General features: G+C 33.9%; 4 protein-coding genes across 7 annotated transcripts; 2 read left to right on the top strand and 2 right to left on the bottom strand.

Annotated features, from left to right (window-relative positions):
• Positions 1–2,082: 2,082 nt before the first annotated feature.
• On the bottom strand, positions 2,083–3,313 carry LOC115884905 (protein Vhl). Its single transcript, XM_030903627.1, has 2 exons — positions 2,687–3,313; positions 2,083–2,635 (listed from the first exon to the last, which is right to left on the bottom strand). The coding sequence occupies exons 1-2, from the start codon at positions 2,974–2,976 to the stop codon at positions 2,401–2,403; spliced, it is 525 nt and encodes a 174-aa protein (XP_030759487.1). The 5' UTR covers positions 2,977–3,313; the 3' UTR covers positions 2,083–2,400.
• On the top strand, positions 3,057–4,126 carry LOC115884906 (trafficking protein particle complex subunit 2-like protein). Its single transcript, XM_030903628.1, has 5 exons — positions 3,057–3,161; positions 3,514–3,686; positions 3,753–3,840; positions 3,899–3,978; positions 4,034–4,126. Exons 1-5 carry the CDS (start codon positions 3,129–3,131, stop codon positions 4,077–4,079), a joined length of 420 nt encoding a protein of 139 aa, XP_030759488.1. The 5' UTR covers positions 3,057–3,128; the 3' UTR covers positions 4,080–4,126.
• A 98-nt stretch (positions 4,127–4,224) lies between these two features.
• Positions 4,225–17,780, top strand: LOC115884898 (V-type proton ATPase subunit C). Of its 3 annotated transcripts, none has more exons than XM_030903618.1 (7): positions 4,225–4,370; positions 5,156–5,336; positions 6,573–6,726; positions 15,521–15,707; positions 15,789–15,887; positions 15,944–16,199; positions 17,021–17,780. In XM_030903618.1, exons 1-7 carry the CDS (start codon positions 4,240–4,242, stop codon positions 17,348–17,350), a joined length of 1,338 nt encoding a protein of 445 aa, XP_030759478.1. In that variant the 5' UTR covers positions 4,225–4,239; the 3' UTR covers positions 17,351–17,780. The 3 variants fall into 3 exon arrangements, with proteins under 3 accessions (XP_030759478.1, XP_030759479.1, XP_030759480.1); XM_030903619.1 differs by lacking the exon at positions 4,225–4,370 and adding an exon at positions 4,502–4,648; XM_030903620.1 differs by lacking the exon at positions 4,225–4,370 and adding an exon at positions 4,551–4,833.
• A 688-nt stretch (positions 17,781–18,468) lies between these two features.
• On the bottom strand, positions 18,469–20,060 carry LOC115884903 (3'(2'),5'-bisphosphate nucleotidase 1). 2 transcript variants are annotated; one of them, XM_030903625.1, is made up of 7 exons: positions 19,842–20,060; positions 19,575–19,787; positions 19,393–19,524; positions 19,198–19,335; positions 19,039–19,150; positions 18,663–18,987; positions 18,469–18,604 (listed from the first exon to the last, which is right to left on the bottom strand). In XM_030903625.1, the coding sequence occupies exons 2-7, from the start codon at positions 19,692–19,694 to the stop codon at positions 18,493–18,495; spliced, it is 939 nt and encodes a 312-aa protein (XP_030759485.1). In that variant the 5' UTR covers positions 19,695–19,787; positions 19,842–20,060; the 3' UTR covers positions 18,469–18,492. The 2 variants fall into 2 exon arrangements, with proteins under 2 accessions (XP_030759485.1, XP_030759484.1); XM_030903624.1 differs by having other exon boundaries at positions 19,575–20,060.
• Between the last annotated feature and the right edge of the window lie 64 nt (positions 20,061–20,124).

Here is a 20,124-nt window from a genome sequence, read left to right on the forward strand (position 1 = left end):
TTTGAAAAATGTTTTTGTTAAAAACATTTTTCTTTTAAAAGCTTATGGTAATTTAGAAATAGGTAGATTATGACTTTTTATATTTTACATATTTTTCCGATTCTAGTTCCAACATAGTACCTCTTTGGTACATCCTCAGAAAGTCCGTTTTTTGGGTCCGATTTGAGTCCCGATTCGACGTACTCAGGACGTCCCTCTGATGTCTCGGATATTGGGACCAAACTAGGATCTAAAACATCCTCGGGATATCTGTGCTATATGGGCAAAAGCTAAATGTTTGGTGCGGAATACTAATAGGTGATAAAATTATAGGTCCATTTTTAATAGACGGAAATTTGACTGGTGATGTGATGCTTATGTCCTTATGTGGAAATGCTGAACAATTTGATAGAGCCAGCCATTGTAAATGAGGTTGAAAATCAAAGAGATTTGGAAGGAAATTTAACTCTTAATGAAGACCTCATACATTTTCTGCAAGATGGAGCCCCTCCGCATTATTCTATTGTCATAAGGCGGTGGTTGGATAGAAATTATCCAAGGTAATGGATTGGCAGAAGGGGACCAATCGAGTGGCCGCCAAGGTTACCTGATCTCACTCCTTTAGACTTTTTCTTGTGGAGTTACACTAAATCCATACCTAGTCTACAAGACAAAACCATAGAACAAAACCATCAGGTTCGTTGCAAGAATTGCGGCAGAGGATAACTGATGAAGCCATGTAGAAATATTCCGAGAGAGACTTTCCAAAAAGTGAGAGAAGAATTTGATTAGACACTTTAAAATTATTTGGAAAACGTACAGAGTGTCCCAAATAAATAAAAAATATGAAAGTTGTATTTTTTAATAAGGAACACCCTGTATATTATTACATTTTTAGTTTCTACGATTAAAATAAAGGTAAATTTGATTAAGATTTATTATACTTAAACCTTACCGTTTTTGAAATATTTTCAATTTTGTGAAATTGCAGTATAAATTTTAAGGCTTCATTTCTCCCAGGGTATCAAAGTTTTTAATACTAAATATTTACTGAAGTTTATTTACTGATCAGTTATTGTGTTGCAATAATTATTACATTTTTAGTATTTACGATTAAAATAAACGTAATTTAATTAAAGTTTGTCGCACTTTAATCTTTCCTTTTTTGAAATATTTACGATTTTGTGAAAAAACACTAACAATTTTAATGCTTTATTTCTCTAAGCATATTTATGTTTTTAAAACCAAATATTGTACCGAAGTTTTTGTATTTACTAGATTTTGTGTTGCAATAATAAAAATAATACTACCTCATACAGAGTGTCTAATGTAATCATGCAACATTTTATGCTTTATCTAATTATGTAAAGAAAAATTGGGGTGCAATTAAAAAAATAAAGCTTTATCATAACTTTTTTTGGGACACACTGTAGGTATACAACGAAATATTTTTTTAGGACATACACCATTTTAAACCATACAACATCTGTATAGAACTTTTTTTCATAACTTTGTCAACAACGACGATATTGGACATTCTCCCACTAATGCGCCACCCGCCACCCTGTATATTTTCCAAAGGGGCGCGGGGCGCCTAGCGGCAGTAAATATTTTTATATTTCTTTTAAGTCACCTTTAACCTTAATAATAGATATAAAAATAGCTTATGCATATTTAAGCATTTTTTTTAAACTCAAGATTAAAATTTAATTTTTTGTGATACAAATCGCAAGGTCATATTTCATATAGAATAAAAATATGATAAAAAGTTCATTAAGTTTTGGAATAAGTATGAAATTATGCAGTTTAATTTGTAATAGTCAATTCAATACGGAAATTCAAATAAAATATATTATCTGGAAAAACACCCCTGCACTATTCAGTAAGTTATCTATAATAAAGTTATGACTATTTTTAAGAAATTTGAAGATTTTAGAACACATTTATGTTCAAAAAAATGTCTTAATTTAGAAATTTTGCATAATTGCTGAGTGTCCAGCAAATTGCATCGGGTCGACCCACTGTGCGCCTTTCCGCATTTTTTAGTATATGAGGGTATAAGTGTGTTTTGTGGTTACAGAATAACTATTTGTGGTATAAGTATTGTATCAAGCTAATTTAATACAAAAATACAATAATAAACACAAAATAAATAATTTTTCATATATAAAGGTAAAACATAGATTCTTGAAGTACATACATAAATTAAGTTTGAAAATAATATTGATAGTAAACTTAAATTTTATTTAAATTAGTAAAAAGCACCACAAACATAAATATAATAAACACACTATAAGTATTAGACGAGTATTTTTCTTAAAACCTATTGTCCTATCTAAAAGAAAATCACAGTTCTGCTCAAATCAGCAAAGTATCGAAGTCTACATTTCAGTAAGGATCATCTACAACACTAACGAAAGGTCATAACTGCCTGCTCAATGCTTGCAGAGAGCATTCCCTGTTTCGCTTGGTCACAGCTCGCTTCAAGTCATCACTGATATTTTTCGGCAGGCTCAACTGTTCAACATCATCTTCCTTCAGTATGTGATTCCTCACAGTGAGTAAACTTAAAAACCTCAAACTGTACATTGGAAGGGTAATATACGCTCTAACTCTGGCTTCGTGGTTTTCGGGGTAATTGTTGCGATCAGGATATCTAAAAAGTTAATAATTATATGGCAGAACTTTAAAGTAATTACTATTATACCTTAACTGAATAAATTCCCTTGTGGTTTTGGGATGATAAAAGAACCTTTTATCTATGTGCAGTTCGTCTTTGGTCAAGAAATCTTTGGCAGTCCACGGATGAGTTTTGTAAGTATTCACATCAATAAAATTGCCTTTTTCTAAAATCCTGTATCGTACGTATTGGCCTATGAAGTTGATCCACATGATTTCTACGGTTCTTTCGGTCATATTGACGAAACGCACGTAACATTTTTGTGTACTATGAACCGAACGTGGATTTTCATCGTTATTTTCCTGGATATTATTCATTTTCAAAAAATTCTAATTCAAAAATCGATTTAGGAATTATCGATCATAGATGGCCGTGCAGCCAATGGTAATACAGGTTTCTTTAATTAAATTTTTCGACACGAAGCCCACTGTGTTTTGTGTAGTTTTATGAATATAATTTTTATGTAAAAATGGCAGTATGTGCGGCCATAGTTGGGAAAGAAGTAAGTTATTTAATTCCTTACACACTTATAATCATTTTCAGTTAAAACAGATCACAAATATCGCAAAATCTTTAACTTTTTTAGTAATAAACACACAGCCTCTACGAAAACAAAAATATTTGACGTTTTGACAGAACGCAGATGTTTTTAACTTTCGTACGTTGCCAAATTTATTATTTTATTTTTAAAATTGTTAGCTAATTAATACTGTTATCATTACTATAGACTTTAATTGTAATTTATATTAAATAAAGACAAGTTTTTTTGGAGATTTCGTTAATTAGACTTCTTTCAACGTAATTATTTCATAATTAAACTTGAACGCTGTTGCCAGATTACACTTTTTTTCTAGAATTCTCCGAAATTTTTTTGTTGTGTTAATCCAGATGAAGAATTAAATTTCCAATATAAAGTTTTATCCTCTCTGGACATCATCGAAGAGAAACTGAACCCTACAAATAAACCGGGCACAGAAATAAAAGAATTGTACTTGGGAATGTTATATTCTTTGGAAACTTGCAAAATGTATCCTTTTTTACCTAACAGAGTGATACGTTTTATCTATTTTATTTTCTTTAATTATAAAATTAGATATGGATATGTTACTAATACTAAAATTAAGTTTATAATTGTTGTGGATTCCTCAAACTTACAATTAAGAGATAATGAGATCAGATCTGTAAGTTTTTTCGTTTTTTTTTTGTAATCAAAAGTTTTTCAGGAAAAAATATTTTTAGATGTTCTCAAAAATACATTCTGAATATGCTGATATGGTTAGTAATCCTTTTTACACACCTGGTGAGCCCATTACCTCAAAGTATGTATTAAATAATATTTAGTATTTTGAAAAACAGTTTTTTTAATATTTTTAGGCTGTTTGCTTCCAGCATCAAAAATATCATTACAGGAACTGTTTAGCTTGTAAAAACGTTGGTACCTTTTTAAATAAATGTAAGTTAACTTGTTTTATTCTTTATTAACACCTTTACAAGCAAAAATGTGACATTTTTCTCCAAATAATGTCATGTTTGATGTTTTTTCCCAAACTTTTTTGTGTTGCAAAAAGTCGCAATACACTATGCTAGACCCGTTGGAGTGTTGCATGGGCTATACCAGTGATCAAGAAAAATCTAGTAAAGATGGTAAAAACACTAAAGATAAAAAGAAACACCAGCAAGGCTCAGAAAATGAAAACGAAGATCATGTTCAGTACGTGTTGAGTACGTGATAATCATGGGTGATAATAATTTTAAAATAAATCATATGGCGCTCTCTATCGGGAAATAGGTAAACTAATACGCGTTTTGCGCTATCTGTGTAGAAGTTTTGTCACTAATTCGGTCCAGTTTTTGCCCAATCGGGAAGATGACAGCACTGACAAGTGCTTTTTGACAGTCACGTGAAAATTTAACGATCAGCTGTCTTTGCGGGAGTGGTTGAAGTGGTGAATTTTCTTGATTTTTCATTGAAAAAGTCCCGCGAAACAGGTAAATTCAACGTCCGCAATTCATTTGAATTGTTTTCTACGGAATCCAGCGAAAAAAACGGGTTGTCGAAGTGTACTAGAGCCAAATCCAAGCTGAGTAGTTATCGATTCGGGAGCAGTACTGGCCTTGCAACCCCCGTATGCCACAAATAGGGGTTGCTGAATTATTTTCAAAGGCCATCATCGGTAAATAGTGTGTGGTTTATTAGTTTGCCAGGCCCTAATCTGGTTTGTTTGTATTGCCACCTAACTCAGGTCTAATTTTGTTGTGTTTTTCTCGTTTTAATTGCATCCACCGCCCTTGTGCTGCAGGGTGTTTGTTTTATAGGCATTTTCAAGTGCTTTCGAGAGCTGTAATAAATCGTATTTTTAACTACTATCGATAATATTGCCGTTATAATTAATGGTTTCACAGTCATGTGACAAAATGTGTGATCACTAGTATATTACATATTTTTGAAAAAAAGTTATTTAAAGAGGCTTAATTAAAATTTAATAATGTTTTTAGTAAGCACAAGGACCCCCACAAAGAGCCCAGCGACGAAGAAGACATAAATATGACGGAGTATTGGTTGATATCGGCACCAGGGGACAAGACGTGCCAACAGACATGGGAAACGATGAACAATCTCACGGCCAAGCAAAATTCCTTGTGTGTAAATTATAAATTTCAAATTCCGGACCTCAAGGTAGGGCAACATGACTTATACTGGGTTCGTCCCAAAAGTGGCTATTCCTATAACTTTTTTATTTTTTCAGATAAAAAAATTAGATTTGGTATGTTAGTATATAACATAAATTAGGTTAGATTGGCATATTCAATTGTTTTTGGTCACTTCCTGTTTCACCGGAAATGACTACAACTTTTGATTTTTAAATGACACCTTCTGTATTTTTTTACTTTATTCGATAGAAAATGACATTCTGAATAGAATGACATATTGTATGTTAACTTTTGACATTGTTGCTTATTAAAAAATCGTATTTTAAAATTCAATCTAGAGTGCCATGGCTATGTTAAAAACACTAATTCTTAATCAAGAAGCCTTAGAAAAATAGATTTGATTGTCTAATGAGTTTACTATCTTATCCTAGCCAGTTAGAAAATACTCAAATTGTATTTTTAATCATATCTCAATTTTTTCAAACAGAACGAGGGTGGCTCATTAGCATATTTGGAAAAAAGCATTTTTTACGAATAATTTGATACTACACACTTGGTATATTTCGAGTAAAATTTTCGTTACGAACCGCAAGTTATAATTTCAAATAAACCATATGCGAAAATGTCAAAAGTTGACATATGATATGTCATCCTATTCACAGTGTCATTTTCTATCGAATAAAGTAAAAAAATACCGAGGGTGCTATTTAAAAATCAAAAGTTGTAGTAATTTCCGGTGAAACAGAAAGTGACCAAAAACAATTGAATACGTCAATCAATCCTAATTTATGTCATATACTAACATACCAAATCTCGTTTTTTTTAATTGAAAAAATAAAAAAGTTATAGGGTGAGCCACTTTTGAGACGCACCCGGTATATTGGGATATATATGGTAGGTTCAAGATATTTGGAGAAATATGGAAAAACGGTTTATTTTATGTGTCTCAGAAATTTTTCTGCTTGATTGAAGTACCCTATATGTACCCTGAAAAATATTGATCACCAAATGCAATAGTAGTGTTATATTTATTGTTTTTTGTTATCTATTTCAAGGGTTTAGTTCATTAACTTGTATAGAGAACATGTTTTTTTATATTTTAACAACTATTGATGTTATCTTGTGCCCCTATTTCTCTATTTTTAGATTCTATATTATATTTATTCCATAATAACAGGGCAACATGAAGGCTATTCGAGTTGAATATTTAATAAACAGCTAAAAATATATAAGTATTGTTTTTTAGTGGTGTATTTTTTAGGTTGGTACTCTGGATCAGCTGGTGGGTCTCTCCGATGACCTTGGCAAGCTGGACGGATTCGTTGAACAGGTGACCAGGAAGGTGGCTTCGTATTTGGGGGAAGTACTGGAAGACCAGAGGGATAAGCTTCAAGAAAACTTGACGGCTAATAACAGTAAGTACACGTAAGAACAATTCTAGTAATTTTTTAAAGATTTTTTCCGACTTAACATATTATTTGATAGTTTGATAGTTTCTTATTTGGTGCAGGCATGGGATATCTTGAAATCAGATCAGTGAATGTTATTTATCGTTTTTCTTTTGTTGTGTTCGTTTTTCTTATACAAGGTATTTCAAAAAACATGTGCCATTTCTAGTGGGGAGGTTCCTCACGTAAAAATGAGATTAGTATTTTTTATATCAACATAGGTCTGATTCTGATTTGTTTCATAGCTACAGGGTGTTAAAGTCTTATTTTTTTAGATTTATTATAATTTTCTTCCAAGTTAATCACAACAAAAATAATAAAATTATATTTATTTATTCTAATTTATTCGAGAATTTATTATTAAAGTATATTTAAATTTATTACACTGATATTCAGTTCTACCTACAGAATATAAAAAAATAATGGTATTTGAGGTAATCATAATTACTAAAGACCTGTTTTTTAAAAGTTTTATCATCCTGTACCTTTAAAACTATGCATGTCAGGACTTTCTTAGCATTAAAGTACGTCGAACTTATAGTAAGTTTTACTCTGAAAATTTCCTTTGAATCACTAAAAGCACTTTGAAGAAAATTATAATAAATAAAAAAAAACTAACCCCCTGTAGCTACGAAATAAAACAGAATCTGACCTATATGGATATAAAAAAAATATATTTTTACTTGAGGAATCTCTCCGCGAAAGATGGCATATGTTTTTTGAAACCACCTGTATATTTATTCAGAGTATGTGTCTTGAAATATTTTTGATTTTGTTTGAGGATAACCATCACAGAGGGTCCTAGATGGGTATGTCAGAAATTAATCTGTCAAAGGTCAAAAAACTGTTTTTTATTATCTAATTTCTGTTAATTTTTTTGGCATACAATGAAGTGGCGTCTAGGTCCGTCTTTACTTAATATAATGGTTATTTCTTCATCTTAACAAGATTTTATTTTTTTTATACTAATTTTATTATTTATTGTGGGGGAAAACATAATATGTTGTTGTGTTCATAAAACTTTGAAAGACAAGCCGTAACAGTTATTGAAATAGATATTTTTATTTATTTATTCTTTTTATATTAATTGAAGAACGTATTTTTTCTATATTGTGTTTTAAATATGTTTATTTAACTAGTTGAATTTTCGTAGTGAGAAGCTGAAGAATAGATTTAACTTAGAGAAAGAATCAGTTTGTGTATCTTATTCTTACCAACACACGTTGACACAGAAAACACTGAGATTTATATGATAGCCGGGAGGGGGCGTTGATTTTAGTATGATTTGGCAACACTGCGTTTGGACAGTGGTGGCGTTTTTTTTTTGTTTGTCTGGGGTCTGTAAAACAGGATTTTTCAACTTAAATCACTTGCAACATAGCTTTTTATGGTAAGGAATTATACAGGAATATACCTGGTTCGTATCAAAAGTGGCTCACCCCGGTAACTTTATTTTTTTAGATAAAAAAAACGAGATTTGGTATGTTAGTATATGACATCAATCAGTATTGATTGACATATTCAAATTGTTTTCGGTCACTTCCTGGTTCGCCGGAAATGGCTACAACTTTTGATTTTTAAATGACACCCTCTGTATTTTTTTACTTTATTCGATAGAAAGCTACACTCTGAATAGAATGACATATCGTATGTGAACTTTTGACATTTTTGCTTTAAAAAAATTACATTTTAAATTTTAAAGTGCCGTGGCTGGCTGTGTTAAAAACACTAATTTTTAATCAAGGAGCCTTGGAAAAATAGATTTGATCTTCTAATGTTTTTCTGGCTGGTTAAAAAATGGCCAAATCGTATTTTTAATTATATCTCATTTTTTCATATGGAACGAGGATGGCTCATTAGCATATTTGGCACCACACACCCCACACTTGGTGTTTCGAGTCAGATTGTCGTTATGAACTGCACGATACAATTTCAAAAAAAAAAAACATACGAAAATGTCAAATGTTGACATGGGATTAGAGGTGGGAATTCTAGTTCCTTGGGAGGAACTAGTTCCTTTGTTCTAGTTCCTCCAGAGGAATAGTTCCATGAACTAGGTCTTTAGTTCACAATAATTCAAGACTAACATTGACATCCCCGTTGCTTGCTAATGGGTTTCGTTGTCAGTTAGAACTATTCACAGTATGATCTGTATAATTTTTATAATGTAAGGGAAATATAGCGAGACGTGTAATTGTCACATAAGTCTTATTGCACATAAGTCTTATTGCAGATAAAAAAATTAAAAAAGAAATTCAAATCAGAGTTTAAAAAACTATCATCATCATCATGTAGCCATCGTTGTCCACTGCTGAACGTAGGCCTCCTCCATATTTCTCCATGTCTCTCGATTTTGGGCCGTCATCATCCAATTTCCAGCAATCCTCTTTACATCATCGGTCCAGCGTGTCGGTGGTCTGCCTCTGCTACGTTTATCTGCTCGAGGTCGCCATTCTAACAATCTTCTAGTCCACCTGTCTTTGGATGTTCTCACCACATGACCTGAAACTATATCACAAATCAATTGGAGCAAATATTACGAAAAGTTTACGAAAAATTACATTTTTCCTCACTTCCTCACTTCAAGCTTGTCTAAAAATTCAGAATATCTACTTCGTTTTATAAGATATTTCTTAATTTTAGGGACCTAAAGTGAAACATTCCCATAAAATATTTAAAGAACCAACTAAAAGTCAAAAACAGTATCCACGACAATTTTCATCGTCGCCTTGTAATATATCTCGGATCTACCGACTGACTAGATTCCCGTGAACTAGTCTTTTAATTAGTTCCTCTATGTCCGAATCCGATAACATACGGCTGGCACTCCCCACGCCTGCAAGGCTAGCATCAATCGCGCTGGTCGATCCGTACGTAAACTAGTCTTTTATTTAGTTCCTCTAGGTCCGGATCCGATAACATACGGCTGGTACTCCCCACTCCTGCCTAGCATCGGGCTACGCGTGCTGGCCTATCCGTCGCTGTCGCATATTATTATATATCGGTCACAGTCTCGATCCCGGAATAGGTCCTGAGGAACTAGTTCTTTGAGAAACCAGGAACTAGTTCCTTTCATTCCAGGGTCGGAATAGTTCATTGGAACTAAACATGTGATATATCCTTTTATTCAGAGTGTAATTTTCTATTGAATAAAGTAAGAAAATACCGAGAGTGTCATTTAAAAATCAAAAGTAATAGTCATTTCTAGTGAAACAAGAAGTGACCGAAAACAATCGAATACGTCAATCAATCCAGATTTATGTCTTAATTTGCCCATTATGTATTATTATTTGTCTATTTATGTATTAAACGTACTAAATCTCGTTTTTTTTATCAGAAAAATTAAAAAAGCTATAGGGGTGAGGCACTTTTGAGAAACATCCGGTATATATCTCTGGGAGTACATCCACAATATCGATTGCATATTACAGAAAAAAAGCTTTGTTTTACCAACTTCTGGTCTCATTGGCGCATCACAGTTAAACGAGTTTTGTACGTTTTCTTTTTACACACTGGCGCGCGCCACTGACATCCTTAGATCTTATAAACTAAAGAAAATTATAAGAAAAAAAAGAGGTTTATAAGATCTAAGCTGAAATCAGACCCGTTTCTCTATCTCTTTCTCTCTCGCGCTCCGTTTTCGCGCGCACCAATCAGGCGATCGCCCGCCTCGCAAGGCCCCTCCCCCTCGACGCCGTTTCTCCATGAGCAAGCGCCGTCAACAGCATGCCCACAACAACAACAAAAGGACCAACGCCCCGCCCACGACCACTACAGACCACGCCCGTCGTCACGCCCGCGCCCTGGGCTGTTCCGCGGCCTGCGACGGGTGCCTGGCCTTGCTGGCCTCCCACACGCGTCCCCCCGATCGTGGGGAGGGCGGGGGAGGCGCCCACCGAAGTCCCTGTTCGACGGAGGACGAAGAGGAGGAGGAGTATAAGAGTAGGGAGGGCGTGGAGACCCCGCCCACTGCTAGTTCGGCGGTTGGTTCGGGCGATGAAAAGGAGGCGGAACATGGGGACGACGTGGAGACTGAGCCGAGCGGCTACGCGCATCCTGTGGTGGGGCCAGGTCAGTGGGAGGCCTGTGCTGAGGAGAGACGCCGCCAGCGCACCCTGTAGGGCTTTACCAAGCACGCGTCTTTATCCAAAAACTGTTTTTATTTTAGTTTTCTTTCTATTTTAACAATTTTTTTTTCGATTTTTTTTGTTTTAGTATTATTTTAATTGTTCCGTATATAAGGTGTTTCAAAAAACATGTGCCATCTCTCGTGGGGAAATTTCTCACGTAAAAATAAGATTTATTTTTCATATCAACATAGTTCCGATTCTGCTTTGTTTCGTAGCTACAAAGTGTTAAAGTTTTAATAATCTTTCGATTTATTATAATTTTCTTCCAGTTACTTTTAGCGTTTCGAATAAAATTGAGGGTAAAAGTTACTATTAGTGACATATGTTATTACTAAAAAAGTTGAGATAAATTCACCAGGGACGTGCATATGGGTTATCAGTGGAATATTTTTTTCAAAAAAAAATGTGCGCCAATAACTTTTTTCTTTTGATATCAAAATTGTGTACATCACATTAATCACATTTAATAAAATTAAAATAAAAGTAAAATTAATAAATCATATATTTTACCTAATTTATTATTAAATATTATTAATTATAATTTTCTTCCAAGTACTTTTAGCGTTTCAAATGAAATTTTGAGGGTAAAAGTTACTATAAATGCGACATATTTTAATGCTAAAAAAGTGTCGACATATTGACCAGAGACGAGCATATGGGTTATCATTGGAATATTTTTCTAAAAAAAGCATGTACGTCACTGATTTTTTCTCTTGTTAGCGAAATAGTGGAAGCAGTTTAATGCCGATTAAAAGTTGTCTCTTGATGTTTTGTCGATTTCGGCCTCCTTGGTGAAATAAACGCAAAAGTATTTATTGATTAACTCGTCAAAAAACATGAAATCATGTTCTTATAAACATGGGTCTAGAAATGCATAGTTTCAGAGTTACAGGATGTTAAAACTTTTTAAAATTAGTTTTTTTGTAATTAACTTAAATACCATTATTTTTTATTTGAAATTGCTGTAGGTTTGACTAATAGTAATAATAACTAATAGTAATAATTTATAATAAATCGAAATATTATTAAGACTTTAACACCCTGTAGCGACGAAAGAAAGCAGAATCGGACCTATGTTGATATGAGGAATCTCCCCACGAGAGATGGCACATGTTTTTTGAAACACCCTGTATAGATGATGTGATGAGCGATCTTGGTACACAAATCTTTGTTGTTATCTAGCATTTTAAGGGATTGTAGATATGGTAAAAAATATTATCTATTTGTAATTTTTAAAGTAAATGACTTATGATGAAATTAGTGTTATTAAACTTATTTTTACATAACGTGTTATGTAAAAATTTATAAAATTATTACTTATATTTTGAGAATCCAAAAGCATAAACCGACAATGAGCTGGATCTCAGCTTATTTCATGCCCTGTGTTGCCACATTCTCAAAAAAGTATATACCTAACATAAATTATCTTCCAAATTTGTTTGAATAATAATGCGGTAAGATAATATTCTGCAAATGAAGTGGGGCAACATTGAATGGCCTCGAATGTACGGAGAATGTACCTGCGACACTAAAAAAATTTTTAGGGCAAGAAAAAAACGGTTTTTTTTTTCGTTGTCACAACCTTAAAAAAGATTCTGCGTACCAAGCTTCTACATCACTCTGTATATTGGCCGTTCTTTTCTTTCTCTCTGTTGTGTCCGAAAGGCTGTGTGCATCAACCAAGCGAAGGTCAATGACTTTAAAAAACTACAAATCAAACACAACAGTCTAGTATAGAGTCTAGGTCTACATTCTTTACACCTCTGTATTTTACACACTATCAAATCCAACACAGACCGAAAATAAATCGAAACCACCAATATACTAACCCTCCGTTGGCTTGAGTCCTTGTCCTATTGTTGTCCAAGTCCCAAAACAAAGGTTAAGGGCATCAAAAGGCATCCATCTCTAGACATTTTTTTAAGTCAAACAACGCTCTAGGGTTGTGTATTAGTGAGATGGTGCTGGCAATGCCCTCTACCTTCCGTTAGACGCACCCGTAGCTTCTCTGCAACCTGGTGGAAAAGGTTTGCGACTTGACTAACCCGAAAGCAGTATTATAATATTACCGGCAGGGTCCATGCAGTGGTTTTCACGTGGCTATGACTTGAAAATAAGGCGTATGAGTGGTGATTTGTGACGTATTGCTGGGTTTTTAATGATAATGATGGGTGGTTTACGTCCATAGATGGCTGTAGTTTTTTTTAGTGAGTCTAACAAACCAGAGATGTCGTTATTGGGTTTTTGAAGTAAGGACTATTTCTTGCAAATATTTTAATTGTATAAATAGTCAACATTACAGTACAAAACGAATGTACAGTTCATACCAAATAAACTTTTAGTCACGTGATTAAGCTTGACCGGTACAGCGTTGCCCAGTTTAATATATTTCCTTTTAATCAAAATATTTTATGAAACAAAAATAAATTAATTATAAATATATAAACAGTTATTATTTTCATCAACAAAATTCACCTTCTTTACAGCATTTAAGGGACATAAAGGGCCATTACTACCGCTTTCCCGTCCAAAAATATTCTAATAAACTTTGAGTTTTTACGGCTATTAAAGCTATCTTGTACCACTTCGCAGTAGTCTGCTAGTAAACATTTTCAAGCTTCTTAAAAGTATCACAACACTATTTACTTAAACCAAAAACTCGTAATACAAAACTAAATGTCAAACCGAATGACAGTGTCACCCTGTAGGAATAAACCAAGAATAAAAAAAATAGGAAATAAATAAATAAATGCGGCAACTCGACATTTTTTACAGCAGAGCCACCACCTGAATCCCCAGCACGAATTTTAAATTCCAGTTAGTCAGCACAGCGCCGAATATGTCCAGGGTTGGCAACTATGAATTTAAAAATCGCGCTCCCGATTACGTAACTAAAAGTTTAATTGATATGAAATATAGCTTAGATCTTACTGTGCTTGAGCGTTGTGATCTCTTTTACAAAGGCAATTCTGTGAGATAGATTCGGGTATAACATGAAAACATAACCTTTCTCAAGTTAGTAATTTGGACATATACCTTGAATCACCCTATATATTTTTTAGTTTTAAAAATCATAACTATTAAACTTTACAATTTATATTAGTTAGAGCATCTTTATCATTAATTTCAGCAATACCGTTATAAGTCACCTCTATCGTTGCGCTGTTTTTTTTTTTAACATAACCTATAATTCATACTTAACAAAAGTAGTTAAAAAACTAACATAGTTACTTAACATTCTTCTGTCCAAGGCAATTGATCAGTTCCTGTTACGTACCGCTAGTACTGCTATTTTGCTGCCGCTATATACCATCTCGCTGCTTCATTAGGCTTCTGTAGGCGGTTAGATTATATGAAAACGCCCTGTGTACGATAGCTACTACTCTTTAGTATTATTATTACTAAACATTTAACATCCATATAGTGTTAACATCCAATCGCCCCGATTTTAGTACCCTTATACATATCCCCCCAAGCCCCTACTGGTTACCGTTATCCCCCCCTCCAACACAGTTGTTCGCTTATCTTATTTTAGTTTGACAGAGTCCCGTCAGGGGCGCTGAGCGCCGTGCTACTCAGGTGAGTACCGAAACCATCCAGCCAATCAGAAGGTCTGGTACCGCTTGGCCTGGCCACCAATCACAAGAGATCTCTTTGCCGTTCTATATTCGGATTTTTAGTATGATTAATCTTTGGTTAAAATAACAATGATTTTAATTTTTTAAAACTCTGAATTTCTAATGTATATATAGCTATGTGGAGAACATATAATCCGAGTATAGATGCGCACAGGGCGACACATAGTGGCAGGAACTCTCTACTTGCCCCGTTTGGATCAGTTTTCTACCAACTTTTATCGAGTCTTGCAAAGGTTTTCCCCCAGACGAGTATTTTTGTTGTATCGTATTGTTTTTTTGATTGTTTACATATTTCGAGCGCACCCTATAGATGTCTATAGCGTCTCTTTTGATCGTTTTTGTTGTCTATATACATTCAGAGCCATCTATGAAGTTATACGTGCACTATCAAATCAAAGAACCCATTTTTTATCAGATTTTATATTTTATCATATTTTATACATATTCAGGGTGGTCAAATTTTTAGTAGCAGTCGATAGAAAAACTGGTTTGTTTTCAAGTACTGCTAGTAAAAAGTTATTCACCCTCTATATTTGTTGCAAAATTATTTAACTTCCTCAGTATCTTTAATACTAATGTTGGATATGGGTCCTTTTATTTTATAGTCTACCATATAATCTGATAAAATTTTATTCAAGTTGGTTTATAATTTGTGAGTTAGTTCTAAGCCAAACCAACTCGAGTAAAAATTTAATTAATCATATTTACTGTTCCATATGATGAAGTACAGTATAGTCAACATAACATGAACAAAAAAACTCGGTTGGTGAATTTTTGTGACCCTCATATTGTTTTTTTTTAATTCTTTTAATATGTAAGCATTTATGATACACTCTGTATATTTTGTCTGTTTTGTTTGAATAATAATAGGTATATTATTTTTCATCAATTTTTATTAATCAGCTAAAAAACAAGAGTTCCGGTTATTCTGGCTATACTGTACCTTTATTTTTTTCACTGTATTTCCTAATCAACTCACCATCTGTTCCGTAGCTGACCTGCCGAGCTACCTGACCAGGTTCCAGTGGGACATTGCCAAATACCCGATCAAGCAGTCCTTGAGAAACATCGCTGACATTATCAGCAAACAAGTGGGTCAGATCGATGCCGACTTGAAAACCAAGTCTACCGCTTATAACAACTTGAAGGGCAGCTTACAGAGCTTGGAAAAGAAACAAACGTAAGGAAAAAACGTCTATTTTTTAGTAGTTTTTGAGTATTGGGCTATATTTAAAAAACATCGATAATTTTTCGATTTCAGTGGCAGTTTGCTGACCCGTAATCTGGCCGATCTAGTGAAGAAGGAACATTTTATTTTGGACTCTGATTATCTGCAGACTTTGTTGGTGATTGTGCCTAAGTAAGTGTTTTGGCGTACTATAGTATCGGTAAAAATAAAGTTTTTTTTCACCTTAGAGCGTCTTTTGCCGATTGGAATGCCACCTACGAAAAAATCACCGACATGATCGTTCCTAGATCGTCTCAGTTGATCACGCAAGACAACGAATATGGCCTGTACACAGTCACGCTGTTCAAGAAGGTGATTGACGAGTTCAAGCATCATGCTCGCGAGCGCAAGTTCATCGTGAGAGACTTCACTTACGACGAGGAACAGTTGGCGGCCGGCAAAAGCGAGATCACTAAGTTGACCACTGATAAAAAGAAGCAATTTGTAAGCATTTTGACCAAAAAATTGAAAAATCCATTAATTTTCACGTTACCTATTTTTTTTTGAAATTTGTACATTCCTAATATCGATTTTTTTTTGTAAGGGCATCGATAATTTTGCACATCTCTACGTCGAAGTCTTCCAGTTAAAGGGAATTCTCCAGATATTAATATTAAGGTCCTGAATTATTTAAACGGAGCTTTTTAAATTGACGCGTTTTAAAAATCGATTTTTTACTAGAATATCGATAATTTGGCTCATCTCTACATCGAATCGTTTAAATCGAGCAATCCAGCATTTCTTAAGTTAAGATTTTTTTATTGTTGTCCCCTCCTAATATCGATATTTTGCAAGAATATCGAAATTAATCTGTAAGTGCCTCAGTTAAAATGAATCCCAGCCATAGAAGTTAATTTCAATAGTATTATAGTTACTCATCACTAATATCGAAGTTTTTGACAATATCAGGACTCTGAATTTCTTACGTGGATCTTATTATGGTGACATGAGTTTAATGTTAAGAATTTTCATTAGAATGTCGATAATTTTGCACATCTCTACTTCAGAATATCTCAGTTAAACGGAATTTCAGCACACTGATACTTAAAATGGAGTTTTTTAAGTTGACACTTTTCTAAAATTGAAATAAATGACCAGATTTATCAATAATTTTATACATCTCTAGGAGGTACATTGTTTTAATTTCAAGTAATTTTAAGATTTTTTTTTATTTGTCTATTATCGATGTATTACAAGAATATCGATAATTTCGCACATCTCTAGTTTGAGGTACAGTGTTGCCACGTCTTTCTTTCTTTTTTCAGGGTCCCCTGGTGCGTTGGCTGAAGGTAAACTTCAGCGAGTGTTTCTGCGCGTGGATCCACGTGAAAGCGCTGCGCGTTTTCGTGGAGTCTGTGCTGCGCTACGGCCTACCCGTCAATTTCCAAGCCATTCTCATCCACCCCAACAAGAAAACGATGAAGCGACTCAGGGACGTCCTGAATCAACTGTACGGCCACTTGGACGGCAGCGTGGGCCACCAGGGCTCGCACGTCGACAACGTCGACATTCCCGGCCTGGGTTTCGGCCAATCAGAGTATTATCCCTACGTTTACTACAAAATCAACGTCGACATGATCGAGTCGAAGGTCTAGGTTCGATGAACAGGCAAAAAACACAATATTCCATTTTTAATATTAATTCCTCCCGTAGATTTTTCTTATACACTTATAAGTTCGAGGTAAAATTGTCCCTTTTTTCGTCCCTAAACGTCCGGAATTTTTGCACGAGTTGACAACGCTGTAGCCAACGAAATTACCGGAATCTTCTGAAAATTTACGCACATCGGCAACATTGCAAGAGACAATTTTATCTCTGATTTTGAGAGCGTCCATTCAACTATTATTATTAAGTCTAAATTCAATTTCAAACAATAATAATGTATAGTGTAATAAATAAATGGGGCTCTAGCGAAGGCCCAGACGTTTCTCAGCAACTTTGGGTAATATTTGTTTGTAATTTGTATAAAAAAATAAGCAGTATTTTAACTCATTTGTAAATATCATGTAAATATTTGCAGCAAAATAAATAGAAAGGGACGTGTTAAATAAGGTCCTTTTAATAAATAAATACATACGGCTGTTGCTATTAAATATTTTCTTCAAAACTCTTCTATGATTAATAGGGAAGCAAAAATAATAAGAAAAAAGCCTTAAATAGAAATATTAGTTGAAAAAATTATATATATGTCGCCGTATTACAAAATGAATTGATAATAATAAATAAACCTTTGTTGTTGAAGGTTTTTCCTCTTTTTTTTTGATGAAAAAATATACTTATATAAGACCGTTGTTGAAAGATACTGGTGTAAAATTTATATTTAACTTGTTTTAAACTTGTATTTGTTAGAAATAAACATTATTTTAGAAGTTCTTTTTTGTCACAGCTAATTTTACTACTATAGGGATAAAAAAATAAAAATTTTGCAGACAATGCTAAAACCCTACATCCACGGCACTGGTTGCTTCCGACATTGAAACAATACATTTTTAATTAATTCTATCTTAATTTAGGTTTCTACACAAGATTAAGAATATTTTATCTATAAAATGACCAAAATGAAACAAATTAAAAAAACTTTTACATGGCCCTTAATAGGTAATAGTTTTTAAGAAAGCTTTATTAATCTGTACCCGTTCCTGAGTAAAAACTGGGTGTAAAGCAAAAAAAAAGGGGGCACAATAAATAACAGAGTTTGTACGTTCTTATATTTTTATTTTTAAAAAGTAATCTCAAATCAATAAGGAAATCTGTCTTTTAATTCTTGAGGTATTTTCGCTATCAATTCCTCGTGATTAACGTATTTCGAGGTTCCAAAGACTCCTTGAGCGTTTGGATACGCTACGTCCCTAAAAAAAGGCCTCGTTAAACAATTTTTACCATACAATTAAATGAAATAACCCTTACTTGGAATAATCATATTCTTTCCCGTGTATATCTGTCAGTTTACCCTCCAAGGACCTTAAAATGCCTTCAGGGGCGCATGTGTCCCACCTTTTGCATCCCTTGCTAGCAAATACATAGGCGTGGGCCTTTCCTTCCAGCAGCATTAAAACTTTATGCCCTGCGCCGCCTACCCTGATGATTTCATCCGGTTTTAATGCTTCCAATGCTTTGACTACTGTTGGATCCGAATGGGACCTTGTGGTGGTTATAATGAATTTATTGGAAGGCGGTTTAAATGGGGTAAAACCGCCCACTCCTAAGCCTACCAGACCCCATACAGTCCTTCCTAAAATTATATATAGGGTCACTCAGTACATAAAAGAAAGTCAGTGAGTACCTTGAGTATCTTTTTCAATCTTATAGTTGTAATAGGGTTGATGTATGACACCTCCTATTGCTTTGCCCTTTACTGCGAGCCCTATCAGGACTGTTACATGATCTAGTAGACCCTAAAGTAAAGAAAAAGTACAAAAAAAACACATAAAAATATATTTACCTGGGTATATTCAGAAGTACCATCGAGCGGATCCACCCAGACAACTATATCTTGGGGCTGGATTGTTTGGAGCTCACTGGGACAAGTGCTGGCCAGAACTGAATCATCTAGATCTGTTACTAACCATTCAGAAGGTATCTAAGAAGCAAAGAAAATTGTTTATGGTAATTTAAGTTTAAATTAAGATATCATTACTTCTTCTTCGTGGTTATGGGGTCCTTCTTCCCCTATAATTGTCACGTCAGGGAACTGTTTGGAGAGAGAACCCAGGATGCATTTTTGTGCAGATCTGTCTGCTTCAGTTTGCAAGTCGTTCACATCACTACCCTTTAATCTAATGTAAAAAATAAATTTATACAAATATATTAATACTATACCTTCTCTACAATGCCTAATTCTCCCTTAGTCATTACGTCTTTTATTATATTCCCTGCTTTAACAGCTGCCCTACTTGATAAAGCTAGTAATCTCACAATTAGTGGGGCACTTTGAGCCATTTTTGCTGTGTTAAATATTCTGAACAGTTAAATATCACTGAAGGTACTGGTTAAATCAATTAAACTTTTGTTCTCTTCAAGTAATATTGTTTCCTGAGCAAAAAATATCTTAATTACATGCATGAACAGTTTTAAATATACCTGTACTGATATTTTAAGGAAAAACTGGTTATTCTAAATTGGACGGTAAATTAAATCATGTCCGTGGAAAAAAGCGTGTAGTGAATAATTCGTAATGGAAATTTTTATAACAAAGCAATTGTCAGGGACTTTAAAATCTAAAAAATAATTATTATTTACTTAATTTTGGGTAAATAAAAACAAAGTGTCAGAAAGTGAGAAGTGAGGTTATATGGCTGTGACACCTGTGATTTGACGTGTTTAGAGAAAAAAACTACTTTCATTTGGTAGTTGTAATGTCCTAGATCAT

Source organism: Sitophilus oryzae, unplaced genomic scaffold, assembly GCF_002938485.1.
Source record: "Sitophilus oryzae breed Bouriz unplaced genomic scaffold, Soryzae_2.0 scaffold_358_pilon_pilon, whole genome shotgun sequence".
In the NCBI taxonomy this organism is placed as follows: Eukaryota; Metazoa; Arthropoda; class Insecta; order Coleoptera; family Curculionidae; genus Sitophilus; species Sitophilus oryzae.

What these genes read in the sequence shown, in the direction of transcription:
- LOC115884898 (XM_030903618.1), top strand. Translation starts at nt 4,240, where the DNA reads ATGCTAGACCCGTTGGAGTGTTGCATGGGCTATACCAGTGATCAAGAA. An exon ending in TTCAAATTCCGGACCTCAAG is followed by an intron (nt 5,337 to 6,572) that starts GTAGGGCAACAT and finishes TGTATTTTTTAG; the next exon opens with GTTGGTACTCTGGATCAGCT. An exon ending in AAACTTGACGGCTAATAACA is followed by an intron (nt 6,727 to 15,520) that starts GTAAGTACACGT and finishes TCTGTTCCGTAG; the next exon opens with CTGACCTGCCGAGCTACCTG.
- LOC115884905 (XM_030903627.1), bottom strand. Translation starts at nt 2,976, where the DNA reads ATGAATAATATCCAGGAAAATAACGATGAAAATCCACGTTCGGTTCAT. An exon ending in AGGGAATTTATTCAGTTAAG is followed by an intron (nt 2,636 to 2,686) that starts GTATAATAGTAA and finishes TTAACTTTTTAG; the next exon opens with ATATCCTGATCGCAACAATT.
- LOC115884903 (XM_030903625.1), bottom strand. Translation starts at nt 19,694, where the DNA reads ATGGCTCAAAGTGCCCCACTAATTGTGAGATTACTAGCTTTATCAAGT. An exon ending in CCCATAACCACGAAGAAGAA is followed by an intron (nt 19,336 to 19,392) that starts GTAATGATATCT and finishes TTTGCTTCTTAG; the next exon opens with ATACCTTCTGAATGGTTAGT. An exon ending in AAAGAATATGATTATTCCAA is followed by an intron (nt 18,605 to 18,662) that starts GTAAGGGTTATT and finishes GCCTTTTTTTAG; the next exon opens with GGACGTAGCGTATCCAAACG.
- LOC115884906 (XM_030903628.1), top strand. Translation starts at nt 3,129, where the DNA reads ATGGCAGTATGTGCGGCCATAGTTGGGAAAGAA. An exon ending in CGGCCATAGTTGGGAAAGAA is followed by an intron (nt 3,162 to 3,513) that starts GTAAGTTATTTA and finishes CTTTTTTTCTAG; the next exon opens with AATTCTCCGAAATTTTTTTG. An exon ending in TCTTTGGAAACTTGCAAAAT is followed by an intron (nt 3,687 to 3,752) that starts GTATCCTTTTTT and finishes TTATAAAATTAG; the next exon opens with ATATGGATATGTTACTAATA.